General features: G+C 44.0%; 1 protein-coding gene across 7 annotated transcripts in view; it reads right to left on the bottom strand.

Moving 5' to 3' along the window:
* Positions 1-1,087: 1,087 nt before the first annotated feature.
* Positions 1,088-20,281, bottom strand: part of ACCS (1-aminocyclopropane-1-carboxylate synthase homolog (inactive)) — a 56,193-nt gene continuing 36,999 nt past the window's right edge. For 3 of the 7 annotated variants that reach the window (XM_030200813.1, XM_030200812.1, XM_030200818.1), the window contains 9 exons: positions 17,076-17,173; positions 16,383-16,460; positions 13,376-13,476; positions 10,936-11,025; positions 9,364-9,409; positions 7,263-7,404; positions 6,535-6,677; positions 4,530-4,683; positions 1,090-1,647 (listed from right to left, as the gene is read on the bottom strand). In XM_030200813.1, coding sequence (XP_030056673.1) covers positions 1,370-1,647; positions 4,530-4,683; positions 6,535-6,677; positions 7,263-7,404; positions 9,364-9,409; positions 10,936-11,025; positions 13,376-13,476; positions 16,383-16,460; positions 17,076-17,173 — 1,130 coding nt within the window. In that variant the 3' untranslated portion in view covers positions 1,090-1,369. Of the gene's footprint in view, positions 1,648-4,529; positions 4,684-6,534; positions 6,678-7,262; positions 7,405-9,363; positions 9,410-10,935; positions 11,026-13,375; positions 13,477-16,382; positions 16,461-17,075; positions 17,174-20,281 lie in introns of all 7 variants that reach the window. The other 4 variants (XM_030200815.1, XM_030200816.1, XM_030200814.1 and 1 more) reach the window with 2 other exon arrangements.

Genomic DNA, 20,281 nt, shown 5'->3' with positions numbered 1-20,281 from the left:
GTTTTTCTACAAAGTCCATCGGAAGTGCATTCAAATCACAAGGAGCGTGTCGGGCATTTCAAAGGCGGGATTAGGGATTTCCTAACAGATGGATGTTTTACAGCTATAATGGAACAAAACAAAAACGTCTAGGACTAAAACCAAGACGTTTTAGTCTAGACCTGTTTTCAGAACGAATAAGGCACAAAAAGGTGCGCTAAATGACCAGATGACCACTGGAGGGAATCAGGGGAGACCCCCAATGGTCTCTGACCCCCTCCCACCCCCCAAAAATGTGAATAAAAATATGACTTACCAGCCTCTATGACAGCTGCAGATGTTAAAGTCAGGTCTATTACAGCAGCATAATAGACCTCCCTGGAGTGTTGTAGTGGTTGGTGCAGTACACAGTGGGGGACCCAGTTCCTTATCTCCCTCTACCTATCACACTTGTGGTAGAAACTGACCCCTCCCAAGGTCACCAAAACCCTACTGTACCCACATATAGGTGCCCCCTTCACCCATAAGGGCTATTTTAGTGCTGTACAGTGAGGGACACTGGATTTTGGAGGGCTCAGGGGACAAGATAAGGGAGCAAATGTGAGATATGTACCTGGGAATACTTTTATGAAGTGCACAGAAGTGTGCCCCATTGCTCTCCTGGGATTTCTGGGGGGACCAGTATACTAAAAATGATGGCTTCTTCTACATCCCAAAGGTATGAATCTCTACATTTTGCACTTGTTCGTTTTTTTTTTTTTCTAGAATGGACCAAAAATAACAAAATGTCCAAAGCACAAAACCTTGTTCGAAACAGTATTTTCGAAAAAAAAAGACAGATGTTTTTCTTTTTTTGAAAATGACCTTCATTCCTATTCGGAATGCCCCTCTTTGTATATAGTACCGTGTCCTCTCTTTAGCTCTGTGGACTGGAATGGCAGATTTATTAGGAATATTTTCCCTTTTGTTTCTTATTTGTAAAGTTTATTTGTATAATTTAATTATACAACTATATCTTTAATGTATAGATTTGCCTTTTTCTGTTATACGATTTGATTATCTTGGAATTATTATATAACCTTATAAATAAAAAGTGTTTAAAAAACAGTCCTTGAAAAAGAAAGGCCTCTTGCAGAAGAAAGTCTACACAGGGATGTGAGATCCAGACCAGTGTTCCCTCTAAGCTGTATTCGTACGAGCATGCACACGGGTCAGAAAGGGAGTGCACATGCCTAGCAACTGCACGCACAACATTTTTGCTGGATTTCTTTATTGTGAACATAGACTATACTGCACACATTGAGTCAAGGCTGAAGACTTGCACACAAAATGTTTTTTATGTGCACATAGGCCAGCAGAAATTAGAGAGAACATTGATTCAGGCTCTTTACTATTTGCCCAAGAACTTGGTAAACACTTGGAACACCTCTGGGTTCTCCTGGGAGAACTGTTCTGCCGTGTTTTTCTGCAGCCACTCGGAAGAGCGCATCTGTTGTTGCAGGAGCCCAATCAAGTCACCCAGGTTGGTGTTGGAGGGCTCCTGGTGGCTGGATATATAGATGACCTCATCTGTGCTGTCTGCCTTACTGTCCTGCGCCGACTGCTGCTCCTCCTCTGCCTGCATTTCCTTTTCTCGCTCTTCTAGCACTTTACGGATCCTTTGCATCCCTGGGAGAGGAAAACAATGGAGTACATTGAGCACAAAGCAGTAAGACAGGCCATGCTAGCACACTCTAAATGCACTGTGGGTGTGAGGCCACAAGGCTGAAGGGTGTTTTGAGTTAAACACCTGAAAAACATTTACAGATAAAGCAAAATATAAGAGAGCAAAAAAGTGAGTCATAGTCAGGTAAAAACAAAAAATAAGGGGCCCCTTTTACTAACACTTAACAGAAGCCACCTGCCTCCACAGCCCATCATATTGGAGGAGTGGCCTAGTGGTTAGGGTGGTGGACTTTGGTCCTGAGGAACTGAGTTCAATTCCCACCTCAGGCACAGGCAGCTCCTTGTGACTCTGGGTAAGTCACTTAACCCCCCATTGCCCCATGTAAGCCACATTGAGCCTGCCATGAGTGGGAAAGCACAGGGTACAAATGTAACCAAAAAAAAAAAAATTCCAGCAGAGACCTTGGGGATGAACTACTGTACCTGAATGGCCACCACTTTGATAGCTTACGTGAGATATATGATATTAAATAAATAAATAAAATTGGCATTGAGTTTGGATGAACAGTTTCAAAAGTATGCAGGTAAACTAACTGAAAACGTTTGTGTGTACAGAAAGCAGGTGCTTTCAGAGAGCTCATTTTTTTTCATAGCTTTTATTGAGAAAACACAACTTAACACAGCAAACCATAGTCCACTTTAGACACATCATCTATAGACAGGTTAGCATACTGACATAGTGAACTTCCCGCCAGTAACTAGAACTATTCCGTTTACTCCCCCTTCCCAAACCCACAACCCTTCCCCTCCCCCCAAAAAAGAATCCCTACCCATTCTCCCTACACCTCTCATGCAAGAAGAAGGGAGGAGTCCGGACAGGAAGACCACTTCACATAGCTGTCCCACACTTTATGATATGATACCAAATGTCCAGTTCGCATGGCTGTCAATTTAGACATCAGATGTATAGAGTCCAATCTCCGTACTACCACAGAAAAAACCTGGTAGCGTACCAGAGAGCTCATTTTCAAAGGGAAAGCATGTGCGTATTTCTCGGAAAACTAGTGTAAATTTAAGTGCAAGTAAGTGAAATGTTACAAAATTACCCTCCTGTGGGTGAAGGAATATATTTTTGTTTTTATACAATAATAACTTGGATATTTAACAACTTATTTTTTAAAATTAAAAATAATCACTTTTTTTTTTTTAGTGTTAAGAAGTAGATGAATAAAACCATATACGAGTGCTGAAAAACACCAGGAGTGAGTTTTACTTATATCTGATAGCATTTTCTTTCTTTTTTTTACCTCCACTCATATGCTTTCCTTTGTTTTGTTTGCTAACATAGTGATGGCAGAAAAAGACCATTCGTCCCATCCAGTCAGTCCACACTGCTATGGATACATCCCAGATATTAGTCACAGAGCATGATTATCTGCAAGATTTCCCCTTAACCAGAACAGTCTTATTTTATCCTGCACTATCTACAAATCTAGGGGGGGCTTCTACTAAAGCTTAACTTGAGTTATCTACAGCAGGGCCCATTTTATTCCGATGGGCCCTGCTGCAGGTAACTCGAGCTAAGCTTTAGTAAAAGAACCCCCTAGTCTTTTTGTCTTCCTCAGGCACTCATCGTTTTAACACCTAATCACAAGAATCTGCAATAACTATGAATATATACACTGGAAAAGCTGTCTAGCAAATGTTTAGGAAATAAATAATCCACATAACCAGCCACTTAGTCTTCCAGACTTCTGCCCTCACAGTATGACCTAAGCAGTTGTCATTACATTGAGCCTCCAGGGTACCTTGTATAGCCTGTCTAATAGACCCAATTATATGAGCATCTGTGTTTCCAGTAGGACAGGACTTCCCAAACCTGACCTGGAATCCCAGTTGAGTTTTCACATTATCCATAATTAATATGCATGAAATAAGTCTGCATACACTGGAAACCCAGTGTATGCAAATTTAATTCATGCATACTCGTTGTGGATATCCTGAAAAGCTGAATGGCTGCGTGGTTCACAGGACAGTTTTTGGAAGCCATGACTTAGGACCTGTAGTTAATACACAACGTGCAGCCTGCCAGACAGACTAGGTTACTGTTCAATTCTCTCATCTCTGCCTGTCAGACAATCCAGACATTGCTGAAATTTAACATTTCATATTAGCCTTTTGCCATACATTCTAGAAACTCAAAAACTCACCAATGTGCAAGGTGCTATGAGCGCTCAAACACAGCTCTCTCCAATTTTAATAAGTATCCTCTGTGCTTATCCAATGCTTTCTTAAACTTGACTATTGTTTTAGACACCTCCATCAACCCCAGTATAGAATTTCATACTTCCACCACTCTTTCCAGGAAAAACAAAATATTTAATGACATTTCTCTTCATCTACCCCTTCAGAGTCTTTGTTCTAGTGCATCCTTTCCATTTTGGTAGCTCTTCTCTGAACTGCATGAATTCTATGTATGCTGTTCTGAGGTATGATATCTAAAACAGGACATCATAATCAAGAATTCTGAGGTCAAATGTTTTGTCAGAAGGATTACTCTGGTTTTTGTTACAATAAGATTGAAAATGTTTGTGATGTCACACTACCACATTTCAATGGCTATTGCCATGCAGGCATGACATAATAAAGTAATGTATTCTCAACAGCCAATCACACTGCAGCTTTAATCCACAGTAATCCTAGGTTGTGCTATAATATGGTTCCTGAGGCTGAAAGATCAAAGCCACAATATTTGTCCACTAAAGGTACTTCATTCTGTTGAATTCAGAATATCCAATGAAAGCACCCGAGTTACAAAGTGAAGGCATGTTCAGATTGTTTTAACACTCTGTGGTGTCAGAAGAAGCACAAAAGTTAGAACTCACCAAGCTGCAGTCGATGGGTTTTGTCAGCAAAAATGATTCGGAACCATCCGGGTTCACAGCACTCAAACGCTTTTCCACAGGAAAGTAGCACCTTGTTATCGAGGAAATGTTGCCACAGCATCACCTCGTCCTCAAATGTCTTATTCTTCAGATACTGTCAAGAGGTCAGAAAGACAGCCATCCAGAACTCAGGCTCAAAGCACATACAAACAGAAGACGACTCTTAAAGGGAAATTTATAAGTGGGCGCTCGCATTTATGTGTCGCTTTCATGCATAAACATACCAGATACTACTACTAATCATTTCTATTGGGCTATTAGATGTACACAATGCTGTACTCATTATATGCAAGTACTTTTTCTGTCCCTAGAGGGCTCATAATCTAAGTTTTTGTACCTGGGGCAATGGAGGGTTAAGTGACTTGCCCAATTTCACAAAGAGCTGCGGTGGGAATTGAACCCAGGTCACCAGGATCAAAGCCCGCTGCACTAACCATTAGGCTACTCCTCAGACACCTGCACCTTCTCAGTTATATGCATAATTGGTAGCAAAGTGACTAAGCGCTATTTTGTAAGGACAGCATAACATATCAATGCAAGGGGAAATTCACGTGGGAGCAGCACGGACGGGGTTCCCACTTACTTTTGCAAAATACAGAATACAGTAAGTTATATGCATTCTTGTCGCATTTCGGTGCCAGAGTTACGCCAGGTCTATGACTGATATAACTGTGTATATGTTACACACACTGATGCTGGGTTATGCTAGTATTCTATAATGGAATATAGGTGCCCAGATATCATTATACAATAGGATTTCACCACGTAGGATTGGGGCATCTAAAAGGATATAAGAGTAGCCATATCGGGTCAGAACAATGGTCCACCTAGGCCAGTATCTTATTTCCAACAGTGGCCAATCCAGATCACAATTACCTGGCAGGATCCCAAAACCTGGGAACTGAACTAGTTACTGTTTTCTCTGTACCCAGTAACTTTATTTTATTTATATTTTTTTTAATCAATTTATGTATTACTTTGGCAACACATGCAAAAATCCTCAGACCACTAGAGTTCTCCAGCTGAGAGATTTGTTTTCTCGTGACTTGATCACCAGCTCGTTTGATTACACTTATAGAACTGCCCCCTTAAAGACCACAAGGGCCACTTTAATCTGTTCAGTTTACTCCTGGTTGTAACACCACAGACCTGAGCTCTGCCTTTACCCTCACTTCATTAAAAAAGAATAAAATCAAGAGACACAAACAAATGAATATATCTAAGAACAGCTTCAACAAAATTAAGCAAAAAAAAGAAAAACACTAAGGTGAAAAACTCCCCTAGTCTCATCATAGGCACTCACTCCATTGGTCCTAATATGAACTGATAATGGACCATATCATTTCAGTCATCGCCTACACCAAAAAAAACAATCATAAAATATACTTTAAAATCACACTGCAGCAAAAGCTAGGTTAGAAACTGGTGACTAGCAGGAAATAGAGGAGGGTTATTTACTGTTAGTGTGGAATGGCACTTTCTTTCTTATCTCTCCTGCTTCTATTTGCCTAGAAAAAAATGAGAAATTTAAGCAAAAGAAGGAAAAGATAAGTAAAAGTAAAAATTCTGAGGATTAAGAAAGGACTAGCCTGGGGCTTCCCAGAGCATATCACATTTTATAACTGGATTTGAATCCAAATTTCAAAAAATAGATAGTTAAAAGCTTCACTATCCCACTCTATGCCACACCCATATTATTGTACAAATGATTATATTAATCATGTGTGATTGCTTATTCTTACTGCTATTGATATATTACTAATTATTTTCTAGGGTACTGTCGGTGTACAAAAATCTGAGTAAGACAGATGACATGGCCAACAGAACCCATGTCCACTGAGCAGGTGATTTCACTGACCGCAGAGTACTTGAAGGTCTCATAGGGAGAAGGACAGGAGTAGGTTTTGAACCTGGATCTCAGAGCTCTGTGCTCCAACACTCTCACCTTCCTGAAGTCAATCCAGACAAAGAAGCCAGCGCTGCGGTTCAAGTAGGGGACACCATACGACTTTAGTTCTTCTGTCACATAGGTCCGTGCTGCACTCAGACGAGCATGGTTTGTCTTCAGGTACACATGATTAATCCAGTCTAGACACAGAAGCAAAACATGAGGGTCACAAAATCCTTGCAGGCATCAAACATTACCTGGGCAGGGATGGGTATGAGGGGTATGCATGGCCAAAAAGACTATCTGGTTAATTTTCATACATTTTTTTGTGTGTTTTTCAAATATTTGTATTTTATGTACACATTATATATATGCTAGTTTTCTTTGCAACCACAAATCGAGTGCATGCACATTAATTCATAGCTGTATGCCCGAACAAGTTATCTGTGTACACTTTAAAGTTTTAGGTCCCCGTATGAACCAAATGCATGCTCACGAATGCATATCCCTGCTAGTTACCCATCCCTATCTACCTACCACCTCAGGGAACTCATAAAGAGAAGCGTAGAATGTTTTAAGAACACAAAGTGCGGGAAACAGGCATAAGTGAAACCACTGGGGATAAGGTGGAGCAGGAACATAGATGTATTAAGATTTTGATTTTCACTTTCAGGCCACCTCCAATGAATATGCATGAAGGGAGTCTATATACCACCTCCTACACCAAACCTGTGAAAGATTGGGCAAAAAAGGGAAGGAGAAAAGACATCGCAGGCCAACCTCACCCTTGTCGCGAAGCAGCTGTGCTATTTTGTGCTGCATGGGCCCACACACTCCATGGAAGTAACAGAGGGAAGCGACTGCATTACTGACATCTTGGTTCTCGGTATAGAGTGTGCCAAAGCGAATTCCAGACACAGCAAAATCCTGCAGGTCAGAGGAAATGGATGAGACACGTGCAAGTCATATGAAGCCAGCTCTATCTGCATGCATTTCACAGGCATTTTCCATTTGGTTTAACAAAGGCTTTGATATGATGCTGATCTCTTTTCAAGCCTTTAGTCTCTAAGAAATTCTGAGTTCTTTTCTTCCATTACATACATCATAAGTACATAAGTAATGCCACACTGCGAAAAGACCAAGGGTCCATCGAGCCCAGCATCCTGTCCCTGACAGCGGCCAATCCAGGCCAAGGGCACCTGGCAAGCTTCCCAAACGTACAAACATTCTATGCATGTTATTTCTGGAATTGTGGATTTTTTCCCAAGTCCATTTAGTAGTGGTTTATGGACTTGTCCTTTAGGAAACCGTCTAACCCCTTTAATCCTCTGATAACCATGCTTAGTTTGTAAAAATGTTACGGGACATATTTCTGATACGTGGACAAAAGTGATTTATTCCATGCCCATCATTATTTGGCTTAATACAGGCTTTGTGAATGCCCTTCCCCCCTTATACCCTATTGCTTCCTTCGGCTGTTCACATATAAACCACTCTGTATACACAAACCCTGTTAAAGAGTGCTTTGCAACATTATATTAATAACATTCCCCCCTCTAATATGAAACAACAAAACATTCACTGTTGTGTCTAGAGCTGGCTGGGATAAAAGAAGACCAGTGGTCCATAGGGTCCAATGTCTTCCAGTTACTTAACAGCTCCCTCTACATCACTGTCCAGGGTGAAGCAAAAGAACCACTGTAGCTGTAGCAAATTCCCCAGTCCAATTCCAGTACAGCAGCACTGGTTCTCAGACTAATTCCTCCCAGTTGCTGAGCCTAAGCTGCAAAAACTCTTCTAGTTTTTATCCACACTGGTGACGGATGTTTAAATAAAGCAGAAGAAACCAATTCAGTAAAATTGGTGTCATGTGATTGTTTTGGCTTCCAGAGACACTAGACTACTCAGATATTTGGATTGTTTCCACCATGTGGCTTGTGCAGCTGTGCATTTAAGTTAAGCCCATCGGTTCCTGTGGCCTGAAATAAATCAGAGGAGAAGAGAATCCTTTTGATGATCAACCCACCCCTATCCCCAAATAGAGAATGACATGAGGATGGGGACCCGCAGTAACCACTGGGATGGGGATGGGGACAGAGCTTGCGGGGACGGGGTGGGGACAGATCCCATGGGGATGGGGTTGGGGACACAGCCCGTGGGGATGGGGACAAACTTTGTCCCCATGTCATTTTCTGCTTTGAAGCCTGTTAATGAACTAGACTGTTATTTATGTTTGAGTGATGCAGACACCAATATTTTGATTTTTTGGAAAAACAAGCAAACATGCTAGCCACAACTAGCAAAATCTGCATAGGGGATCCTGTACATCCTGCTACCAGCACATCTTCTAAGAAGACATCTTCTATTGCAGGAAGGACTGTGGAAGACAGGAGAGCTAAACTGAATCCTGAGATTATTGATGACTTCTTATTCATCCACAGATTAAAAAATCATAACAGTGCTTCATAGGGCATATTTCTCCCCTCTAGGGCATACAGAACAGGTTGTATTTTGTACCCCTGGACATTTTAATAGGGTGGATTAGGATTCCTTGGAGTAGTAGAAATTAACTATTGTTGGGGTTGGAAGGGTAGAGGGTGGTGATGAGGAAGGTTATAGCTGCTCGCTGTTATTATTGTTTTTATTTGTAATTCAAACACAACAGTTGCACAGCATGTTGTTCCTTTTTATACTTTAATAAAAAGATTTAAATATAAAATCATAATTGTTTGAGGCTTCTGCAGATAAGGACAGAGCCCATGGGGACGGGGCGGGGACCGTGACAAACTTTGTCCCCGTGTCATTCTCATCCAGGGCAGGATGTTCTTTCTCAGCAATATGTTCAGGTGCGCTCAGGCACTGCATATCCAGGTCTCATTCACTCACCTTGCTGATTCCCCACATCACGTGAGTCCTCTGGGGGTCTGGCATTCTAGAGAAGACAGGAGAACTTTAAGATGTAGGGTGCCAATAGTCAAAATATCTCAACAACTCTGATAACCAGAACTCAATATAATAACACATTTATAAATATAAGTCTGTATCAGGGGGCACCATGTTATTTAAAACAAAAGATACAATGGAATTTACCACTGCACCAATTAAGATCAGAGAATGAGAGGAAACTTTGTGTACCCGGACTGAACACAATTCATTATGCACAGACATCTTCATGTGCCTTTTCTATATCCAATGTTGTGGAATAGACTCCCAGGGCACATTCGATGTTGTATTACTGTGCAACAGTTTAAGAACGTTTGTAAAATTAATTTCTTTTTGCAAGCTTTTGTTAATACTTAGTCGAAGGATTAATGGAATGGCTTGGTAGTTTTCAGTTACAGGTTTCTTTGTGATGTGGACACTATTTGCTGTTTACTAAGGTGAATTAGTGTTTTTAGTGCACCTTTACCATGTAGGCGCCTATAGTAATACTGTAGGCACATTCATGGTTAACACGCATTATAAACATTAACGAGCCTATAACGCTACTTAGTAAACAGGATCCTGTGTTATTTATGTTTTTATTGTAAGCTGCTTAGTGTTAAGCAGGGTATAAATTTATTTAAAAAATTAAATAGCTTGCTTTCCTTTTTCTACACATCAAATTATAATGTAAGAGGGATGAATCTCAGAAATACGGGTCACATCTGTAATATTTATCACCATGCAGGTTGCAAGCATTACATAAACTGCTAAGTGACAAATCCGACCTCCAAGCCATCACTGACCCATACCATTGCAAATAGTGCCAATTAAAATAGTGTACAGTGTCCAAAATATTCTGTAGCAATCTTAAAATAATACTAAGGCACAAAAATTATAGCACTTAGCTTAACAACATAAATGATTCCCCAACTGAAACTTCAGCTTGAAGTCAGGGAATGCACTGCTTGCTTGCTAAGGCTGTCTCAAGGGGTAACTAGAGGAGAGTGTTATCAAATTGAGTTATTATACTGAGTTCTGGCTAAGAGTTTGTGTGTTTTGTTTTTTAGATGTAGGGTACCAGACATTTGTGAAAAGAACCATGATTTTAGATAAAAAGACCCCAGTATTCCACATGCTGGGCCTAATGTAGTAAGCATTTTTTCCCCATAGATACCAAATGGGGAAAAACCCCTCATTGCAATTGGTACACTGTCTGCAGCCCAAAACTGTTCAACCCTTCTGGAAACATGGCCTCCTAAACTACACACAGTACTCCATGTCAAACTTCACAGGAGGGCTGCATCTAATTCTGGGGATGTTTCTAAAGAGGGAGAAAATATACATATATAGAAAGAGAGAGAGACCCCCTAGGAAAACAATAACCAAGTATGAGCAGTTGTATCCTGGTCTAGTAGGGTAACATATAAGCACATGAAAGTCTTCCCACCAATCAGGAGGGTGAATACTGTCATGTGGCAGCTAGGACACCTGAGGGTGTACCGTGCTGCTGATCAGGAAGGAGAGGTCACTCACCTATCTAAACTCAGGACGCTCTGGAAAGTGACAGACTCATCAAACACAGAGAGCATGTAGATTTCGTCCACTATCACATGCAACTCATGTCTGAAATCAAGACAGAAAAAGACTTCAAAACCAAAATCAGCATCTCTGTGAACTTGCTTTTCAGTGACAGCTCCTTTTAATGGTGCTCAAATGCCCTCCACTAAGTCATTTAGAACATGGATCTTGAAGGCTGGATGAGAATTTGACGCTTGTTTACAGGTCTGGTGCAACTGCAAAGATATGCAAAATGGCCACTGAGGCAGTTCCTGCTGAGTCTCTCTTGCCTCAGTTTTGCAAATCTTTGGTGATACACCATGGCTGCAAGTCAATCAAAACAAGATGAGATGCACTGGGACCTTGAAAGAGATACTGCAGGAAATAAAAAAAGATATAACAGGTTAAACACAGAGGTGACATAATCACAACCTCTGGAGAAGAGAACATCCCAGTCATTGCACACCATTAACACCTGTGTGGGATTCAGGGTGGCACAAGAAGCAGCTGTTTGTATTTCCCCTGTGAAGAGCTGATGAAGCCATAACTGGGCTATCACAAAGGGAGATTGATTGAACACAAATGTGAGACAGTTTCCTGGTAGCTGGAATGAAGGACGTGCGGAATTGGAGTCCCAGAGTTCTGACAGGACTTAGACACCCAAAGGAGCCAGAATGATGCTGTGTGTCCCACAACAGGATTTAAAAACAACAACAAAGCTAAAACAAATGCCAGATAAGCAACACATAACCCTGGGATGATAAGATTTGGATGATTTTCAAAATCCTATTTGAATAACCCTGACAGTTTCCCCAACTATAAACAAAATTTCTTTCTATGCTTTATGAAATGAAAAGGAAGATTAGAGGGTTCCAGAGAACTACAAGTAGCTCCTGAATGTCAGGGAGGGCTCCAAAAAGTCATGTACTGCTCTCCGAGGTGATCTGAACATGATCCACACTGATGGTTCTGAAGTGAGCTGTGCTAATTTTGAACTTGAAAAGAGTAATGGCAAAATTTAAAAGGGAGGAAGGACCCTTAGTTAAAATGGTTTTCTGATATGGGATCTTCAAATCTCCATTTAAATTATTTTTTTTAAGTAAAAAATGTATCCCACATGTGGCAAATCATTTTACAGAGTGCTGAACAATAAAAGCCAGGGCCGTGCCTAGGGTCTTTGGCGCCCCCCTGCAGACTATCAGTTGGTGCGTGCGCCCCCCCCCCCCCCCCCCCCGGACCTGCCTGGCTCCAAGGCGCGTGAAGAGCTGGGCGGTGCCAAAGAGCCGAGCGCTGCTCCCCCAAGCTGCCGTCTGGGGTGCGATGGAGGAAATGGCTGGGTTTGGCCTGAGCCTCCTCCGCTCCATCCCCAATTCCCCAGCGCTTTAAATTTACCTCTCTCCACCTCCGACATCTGCGCAGCGTCAGTGAAAGCGCTGCCTGTCTGACATCTCTCCACCAGCCTTCCCTTCGCTCGTTCGTTCCCTCTGTGTCCCGCCTTCTTCTGACGTCATTTCCTTGAGGGCGGGACTCAGAGGGAACGAACGAGCAAAGGGAAGGCTGGTGGAGAGATGTCAGACAGGCAGCACTTTCACTGACGCTGCGCAGACGTCGGAGGCGGAGCGAGGTAAATTTAAAGCGCAGGGGGAATCGGGGATGGAGCGGAGGAGTAAGTTTTTTTAAAAAATACAGCTCAACGGCGCGGCGCCCTTGAAGGCAGGCGCCCCCCTGCGGCGCTTACTGTGTTGGCACGGCCCTGATAAAGCGATCCTTCCAAAAATGAATATTACCAGGTCTTCACACTGTGCACTAGATAATGGTTGGGAGCGCTGTAATTTAGGGGTCCTTTTACTAAGGTGCGCTGAAAAATGGCCTGCAGTAGTGTACACACATGCTTTGGGCGTGCAAAGAATTATTTTAGCACACCTACAAAAAATGCTTTTTTTTTTTTTTTGCCGAAAACAGACATCCAGCAAAATGAAAATTGCTGTGCGTCCATTTTGGGTCGGAGACCTTACCACAAGCCATTGACCTAGCGGTAAGGTCTCGCGTGGTAATGGTCTACGTGCATAGCCACCTTGCACCAGAAAATAAAAAAATATTTTTCAGACGCATGTAGCAGGCGCGCGCCAAAATTAAAATTACCGTAAGGGCCACGCGGTAACCGGGCAGTAACTCCAATCTGGCGTGCGTTGGGCACACATAGGGGCCTACGCAGTTAGTAAAAGGGCCCCTTAATGTTGAGTCTTATTACTCAACGCTTCGTTTTGGCTGGTGCTGGGAGTCTTTGGTATGCTCCAGCTCTGAGGTGCATTAGGGGAGTACAAATGGGTTGGGACTCATTTGATTCTAGCTGGATTCTTATATGACTAACTTTAAGATAAGGAGTGCCCTTCTGAATCCCATACACATCACCTACCTTTTAGCAAATTCAAGGAACTCCTTCATCTCTGACAGGGAGTAAACATCCCCTAAGGGGTTATGAGGATTAATCAGTAGCAATGCCTTCACATTTCTTCCCTAAAAATAGAAAACCAGTAACACACAGTCAGTTAATTATCTGAGTTTGATACTACACTGCTGGGGACAGCAGCAGGGGCGTAGCCAGACCTCAGCGGGAGGGGGGTCCAGAGCCCAATGTGGGGGGGCACATTTTAGCCCACCTCCCCCACCGCTTCCGACCCCCCCCGCCTGCTGCCGCCGCTGCAAGGTACCTTTGCTGGTGGGGGTCCCCAACCCCGCCAGCTGAAGCATTTATCTGTCCCCTGCTGGTCCCGTACTTACTTCCTCTCCTGTTTTCAGCATGCCATGCACTACATGCTCGTGTTAATGAAACTGAGCATGCGCAAGCATGCTCAGTTTCATTAAAACGAGAGCATGCACAGCGCGACTGGAAACAGGAGATGAGGCACGTGCGAGACCAGCGCGGGACAGATAAACACTTCAGCTGGCGGGGTTTGGTGTCGGGGACCCTCGCCAGCTAAGCTGGGGGCACCAGAGCCAATTGGGGGGGGGCCCAGGCCCCCATAGCTATGCCACTGGACAGCAGCCCAACACCCAGAAAAGATCAGTGAACCACTAAAGAACCAAGACTAAGGGAACCAATGGCCCAACTAGCAAAAACATGGGAAGAGAGGGTTAGCCATATTCTGTCCCCAAAGAGCTTACAACCTAAGGAGGCAAGTCTATAACTGGGCACTCTGTCAGGCAACCCAATACTGTGCAGCGAGCCCCTATTCTGTAACTGCTTATGCACACATGTATGCCATTGGCGTAAAACCGCACTGGCGCACCTAAAGTTAGGAACGCTCACTTACACCAGATTTATGGCAGGGTTAAATGAGCGTTCCTTTTTTTTTTTTCAATTTTAAATCTTTGTTCAACATACCAAGCTAAATACAAAACTGTTCAGCATGTCAAAAACAGTATTTACACAGTAACATAGTAAGTGATGGCAGATAAAGGCCTGAACGGTCCATCCAGTCTGCCCAATAGTCACACTCATTATCAATTCAAGATTTAAATCAACAATGTGTGATGTTATTTACTTGATCATAGTCTTTCTTTGGTGTTTCTGGGACATAGACCGTAGAAATCTGCCTGGTTCTGTCCTTATGTTCCATCTACTGGAGTTGCCGTCAAAGCTCACTCCAGCCTATCCAAATCCATTTTGTCATTTGTGGGACAAACATCTTAAAAGTCTGCCCGGCACTATCTTCTCGTTCCAAACCACTGGAGTTTCTGTCAAAGCTCTCTCCAGCCTATCCTAAACCAGATTGCCATATACGGGACTCAGACCGTACAAGCCAGCCCAGCACAGGCCTTACTTGATGCAGCCAGAGTTGCCATCTAAGCACCACTCCACATGCAAACACATATGCAACCCTTTAAGTTTTTTATTTAATTTATTTTCTAATTAGAGATCCTCTGTGTTCATCCCTCCAGAGCCGCCGAGAGTAGGGGGCAGTGGGGGCAAAATTCCCCGGGCCTGAACTTCCAAGGGGGACCCGACGCCGGGGTCTTTCTCTCCTGACGGGACCGAGTGATTGCGTCCCGACAGGAGGAGAGAGAAAACTCCGGTGTTGGGCCCCCCTTCGAGGCTGGGGAGGACCCAGAGCTTCCTCCAGCGCTGCTCTTCTGCACATTGCTTGCTAAGCGGCTGCTTTTCCTCTCAGGTGCGCATACTTGGTTTTGAAACCAAGCATGCCGTGAGAGGAAAAGCAGCCACACGGGCAGGCAGTCAGTGCTGGAGAAAGATGTCTTCTCTGGCAGTGCCTTGGGATCCCCACCAGCCAAGGTATTTCAATCCTGTTGTGGCAACGATGGGGGGGGGGGGGGTAGCGGCAGCGATCGTGGGGTGGTAGCGGCCCTGCCACAGGCACGGTTCAGTCTGTCAGTGGCCCTGCATCCCACGCCTTTTTGAATTCCGCCACAGTTGAACAGAAGTCCTCCGCTCTCCCCCCCTCCCCTTGCACGTATCCCAACTAGAAGCGTTCCTAAGTGAAAAATGTCACGCACATAACTCAGAGTCTATTGTAAGGTCTGCACATAAGTGGGGGACACACCCATGTCCCGCCTATGTCCACACTCCCCAATGCAGTTATGCACCGCCTTACAAAACAGTGCACTTACTCGCACAAGGCGTGCATAACTACACGCACGCAGTTACAGAATTGGCTTTCACATAACTAAAGGATGGGACCTACCCTGCACCTAGATTTCCTGGGCATTGCTAGGAGGCAAGGAACAGCTGAATTAGTTGGACAGAGTGCAGATCACCAGTCTCCATGCTATAGCACTGCTATGTGTTTTTAAGCCCTGGTAGTATATAGGGGAGGTTGTTTCTCATTAAGTACACAGATTCTGGACTCTGGGAAAATGCCAACTAATCTAATTCTCATCTCTTTAACCACCAAGTGATCTGAACTCAATGAACTAAAGAACAACATTGAGAAGCAGACATTACCTTTCTCAACAGTGGGATACAGGAGCATTTGGAAACAGGTTTTACTCTGCTACCTGAAATACAATAAACAACGGCATACCTAGCTTTTTTGCCACTCCCCCACCCCCAGACACGTCACCCTGCCCCCAAAGCGAATCACCCCACCACCTTTCCTCCTAGTAAGGGGGTGAATGGAGCAGGCATTCAGCTGTCGGCTGTGCTAGACCCCTGTCCTGGAGCACGAAGCAACGTCAGAGGGGGCAGGGGACTAGCGGAGCCGACAGCTGCACGCCTGCTCCGTGCACCCTCTTGCTGCCTGCACTCAAGGCGGAACACCCCCACCACCCCGCCCTTGGTATGCTACTGCAAGAAAACTGCCACTTTGGATCACAGTGTCCTATTCAGTAGGAGGGTGAGCATTTCACTGCTTCTGTCATCTGCTTCAGTCTGTCTGCTGCTACCACAGATAAAGACCTCTCACCTCAGACTTTGCATTCTGGAGAGTCCGCTCCATCTTCTCCACGGTGAGCTGGAAGGGTCGTTTGCTGCTGCCAGTGACCTAATAGTGAGAAAACAACAAAGTTTTACAACGTGACCACCAGCATTCGTACAGCAGCAGAAGTCTGCAAGGTGCAGGGTAGAGCGCATCCAACATAACTCTGTCATTCCAGAAGACTCTGCCCCAGTGTTCACACATAATAAGGCACCCCTCTCCCTCGGTTTTCAGAGGCGGACTCGAGACTCACATCCCAGTTACCAGTTCTCTACTGCAGAAGGCAGAGGTGGCATGTCAGGCTGTGACTATCCCACAGGGTGACAGGAGTCCCACTCATTCTACATCTGTAACACCAACCTGCAAAATCAGCCAGTCTGGAGAAAGGCAATTTTGGAAGTTCTCTTCACTGCTCATGCCAGATTTTCAATGTATTGGCTGCCGTGCCAACTTGCTAATGACAGTCAATCATTTCCATAGCACTTTACAGCATAAGTCCTATGGCAATGAGTTCACTGCCTCAGAGCTCTTACAACCATGTTTTGAACAAAGGGAGTTTAAGTGACGTACTTCAGGTCACCCTTCTCTGTACATCTTAGCTTTGTGCACTGATCTTCCATGCCAGTGAGAGCTGCAGGATCTCCTCTGCTGAGACTGTCTACAGAAGGTTTACATGCTTACCTTGCTGTCTAGGTGTATATACTCCAGTTTGACGTTACTATAGAGGAATACACTTTGAGTGATGCCACCATAGAACGGGGTAGCTATCAGGATGGCATCTGAAACATACAAAGAGAAAAGGCCACAACACAGTTTAAAGTTCTCAAAAGTGTGAAGGGCATTTCAATGTCCAATTCCGCCCTATGCAAGAAGAAGCTGAAACCTGCAGTACCTACTGTTTAAACTATTCCAGGTCTTACTAGGAGTTTTGGGAGCAATTTTCAAGGTGAATATCAGGCTCATTTTCAAAAGAGAAGGACGCCCATCTTTCGACACAAATTGGAAGATGGGCGTCCTCACAGGGTCGCCCAAATCAGTATAATCGAAAGCTGATTTTGGGTGTCCCCAACTGCTTTCCGTCGCGGGGACGACCAAAGTTCACAGGGGCGTGTCGGAGGCGTAGCAAAGGCGGGACTTGGGCATGCCTAACACTTGGACGTCCTTGACCCATAATCGAAAGAAACAAGGACGTCTCTGACGAACACTTGGATGACTTTACCTGATCGTGTTTTTCTTACGACTAAGGCACAAAAAGGTGCTCTAAATGACCAGATGACCACCGGAGAGAATTGGGGATGACCTTCCCTTACTCCCCAGTGCTCATTAACCTCCACCCACCCTCAAAAAACATCTTTAAAAATATTTTGTGCCAGCCTCAAATGTCATACTCAGGTCCATCACTGCAGTATGCAGGTCCCTGGAGCAGTTTTAGTGGGTGCAGTGCACTTCAGGCAGGCGGATCCAGGCCCATCCCCCCCTTCCTGTTACACTTGTGGTGGTAAATGTGAGCCCTCCAAAACCCACCACAAACCCACTGTACCCACATCTAGGTGCCCCCCTTCACCCGTAAGGCCTATGGTAGTGGTGTACAGGTGTGGGCAGTGGGTTTTGGGGGCTCAGCACACAAGGTAAGGGAGCTATGTACCTGGGTGTAATTTCTGAAGTCCACAGCAGTGCCCCCTAGGTTGCCCGGTTGGTGTCCTGACATGTGAGGGGGACCAGTGCACTACAAATGCTGGCTTCTCCCATGACCAAAGGGCTTGCATTTGGTCGTTTCTGAGATGGACGTCCTCAGTTTCCATTATCACCGAAAATCAGAAACAACCAAGTCTAAGGACGACCATCTCTAAGGACGACCTCAATGTCAAGATTTGGGCGTCCCCGACCATATTATCAAAACGAAAGATGGACGTCCATCTTGTTTCAATAATACGGTTTTCCCCGCCCCTCCACTGGGACGTTTTGCGAGGATGTCCTCAGAAAAACTTGGGCGTCCCTTTCGATTATGCCACTCCAAGTAACTTTGTAAGTCTAAGTGTTTTGAAAATACACTTTGTGGTTAAGGAATTTAGGTTGCCCCTTTAGTTTGGAATAAACATCCAACTGAGATGAAGCTTGAACCTAGTTATCTTTATTCAGGAGGAAATTAAAAACTTGTTCAAGCAACTGTTACAGTAATTATAATAATTAGGATGGACTGTGCGAGTATTTGATGTTGCTATACGGGACTATTTTTTTTTATATTTTTTGACTGAATTAGGAGTGGATGGTTTTGTTTTGCTTTTGTGATTAAATGGTGCCATGAATGTTTTGTTTTGTGGGGTTTTTTTTTAATATCTTAGTTTGTTTTGTAATTTCTAATCATAGATTATGACATTTTATTTTTGAACTGTTGCATATGGTGATTTTGATGTTTTTATATTATTATTATTATTATTATTTGTTACATTTGTACCCCACATTTTCCCACCTATTTGCAAGCTCAATGTGGCTTACATGGTACCGGAGAGGTGTTGATAGACTCCGGAGTCAATCAAATACATATTTTAATCAGTTTTATTTTTGTAATTATAAGATATAGATTATTAGGATTTTTTAGTTGTGTTTTACTTTAGTTTCCCTTACCCACCAAGATCCTTATTGGTATGGAGCAGGATATAAATAATGATTAAAATTAAATTAAATAATTGAATTATTAATATGGCTGAAGTCTGTTTTCAGGCTGTGGGAGGAAGAGCCCTCATACAGACTACATTTTCAAATCTGTATCTGTTCAAGCTGAAGTTTACCCACAGAACAGACAGGTAACATAGTAACATAGTAGATGACGGCAGAAAAAAGACCTGCACAGTCCATCCAGTCTGCCCAACAAGACAACTCATGTGTGCTACTTTTTGTGTGTACTCTACTTTGATTTGTACCTGTGCTCTTCAGGGCACAGACCGTATAAGTCTGCCCAGCACTATCCCCGCCTCCCAACCACCAGCCCCACCTCCCAACCACCGGCTCTGGCACAGACCGTATAAGTCTGCCCAGCACTATCCCCGCCTCCCACCACCTGCTCTGGCACAGACCGTATAAGTCTGCCCAGCACTATCCCCGCCTCCCAACCACCAGCCCCGCCTCCCAACCACCGGCTCTGCCACAGACCGTATAAGTCTGCCCAGCACTATCCCTGCCTCCCACCACCGGCTCTGGCACAGACTATATCAGTCTGCCCAGCACTGTCCCCGCCTCCCACCACAAGCAACCAAGTGTACTCTCTATACATGGCAATCCACAAAGAGAAGAAAATGCAGGGATCCTTTCACTTTGAGAATTTGTGTAAAGCCTGCAGGTTAAAAGTGCACCTGGTCTTTGTCCTAAAGTTGACAGCTCAAAAACTGCCCTTTTAAGTGTTAGCATCCAAGGGGAACTGAACTGCACACATGTAATAACGCAGGTAATAGGTCTGCTTTTCCTGTAGTCGCTTGGGGCAGGAAGCAACAACATTTTCATGGTACAATGCCCAAGACAGCATTTGCACCAAACCACCCAGTGAGCAGCTTACCCTACTGCCATCCAACAGAGAAGAATCCTATCCACCAGAAAGGATGGAAATGGGGTAATGCATCTGATATACCACCTTTCTGTGGTACAACTAAAGCTCACAAGCTACGTTTTTGGGGAAGTGGAGGGTTAGGTGACTTACCCAGGGGCACAAGGAACTGCAGTGAGAATTGAACCTGGTTCCCCTGATTCACAGCCCACTGCACTAACCATTAGGCTACTCCTCCATCATCAGAGAAGCCCTGTCTGTATTCATTAATAAAAATCCTGTATTCGTCTAACCAGTGACCAGAATTACACATTCCAGCACTAACAGGGAAGCCTTAACCCATGAACCA

Source organism: Microcaecilia unicolor, chromosome 4, assembly GCF_901765095.1.
Source record: "Microcaecilia unicolor chromosome 4, aMicUni1.1, whole genome shotgun sequence".
NCBI classification, from domain to species: domain Eukaryota; kingdom Metazoa; phylum Chordata; class Amphibia; order Gymnophiona; family Siphonopidae; genus Microcaecilia; species Microcaecilia unicolor.
This window is presented reverse-complemented; position numbering and strand designations above follow the sequence as displayed.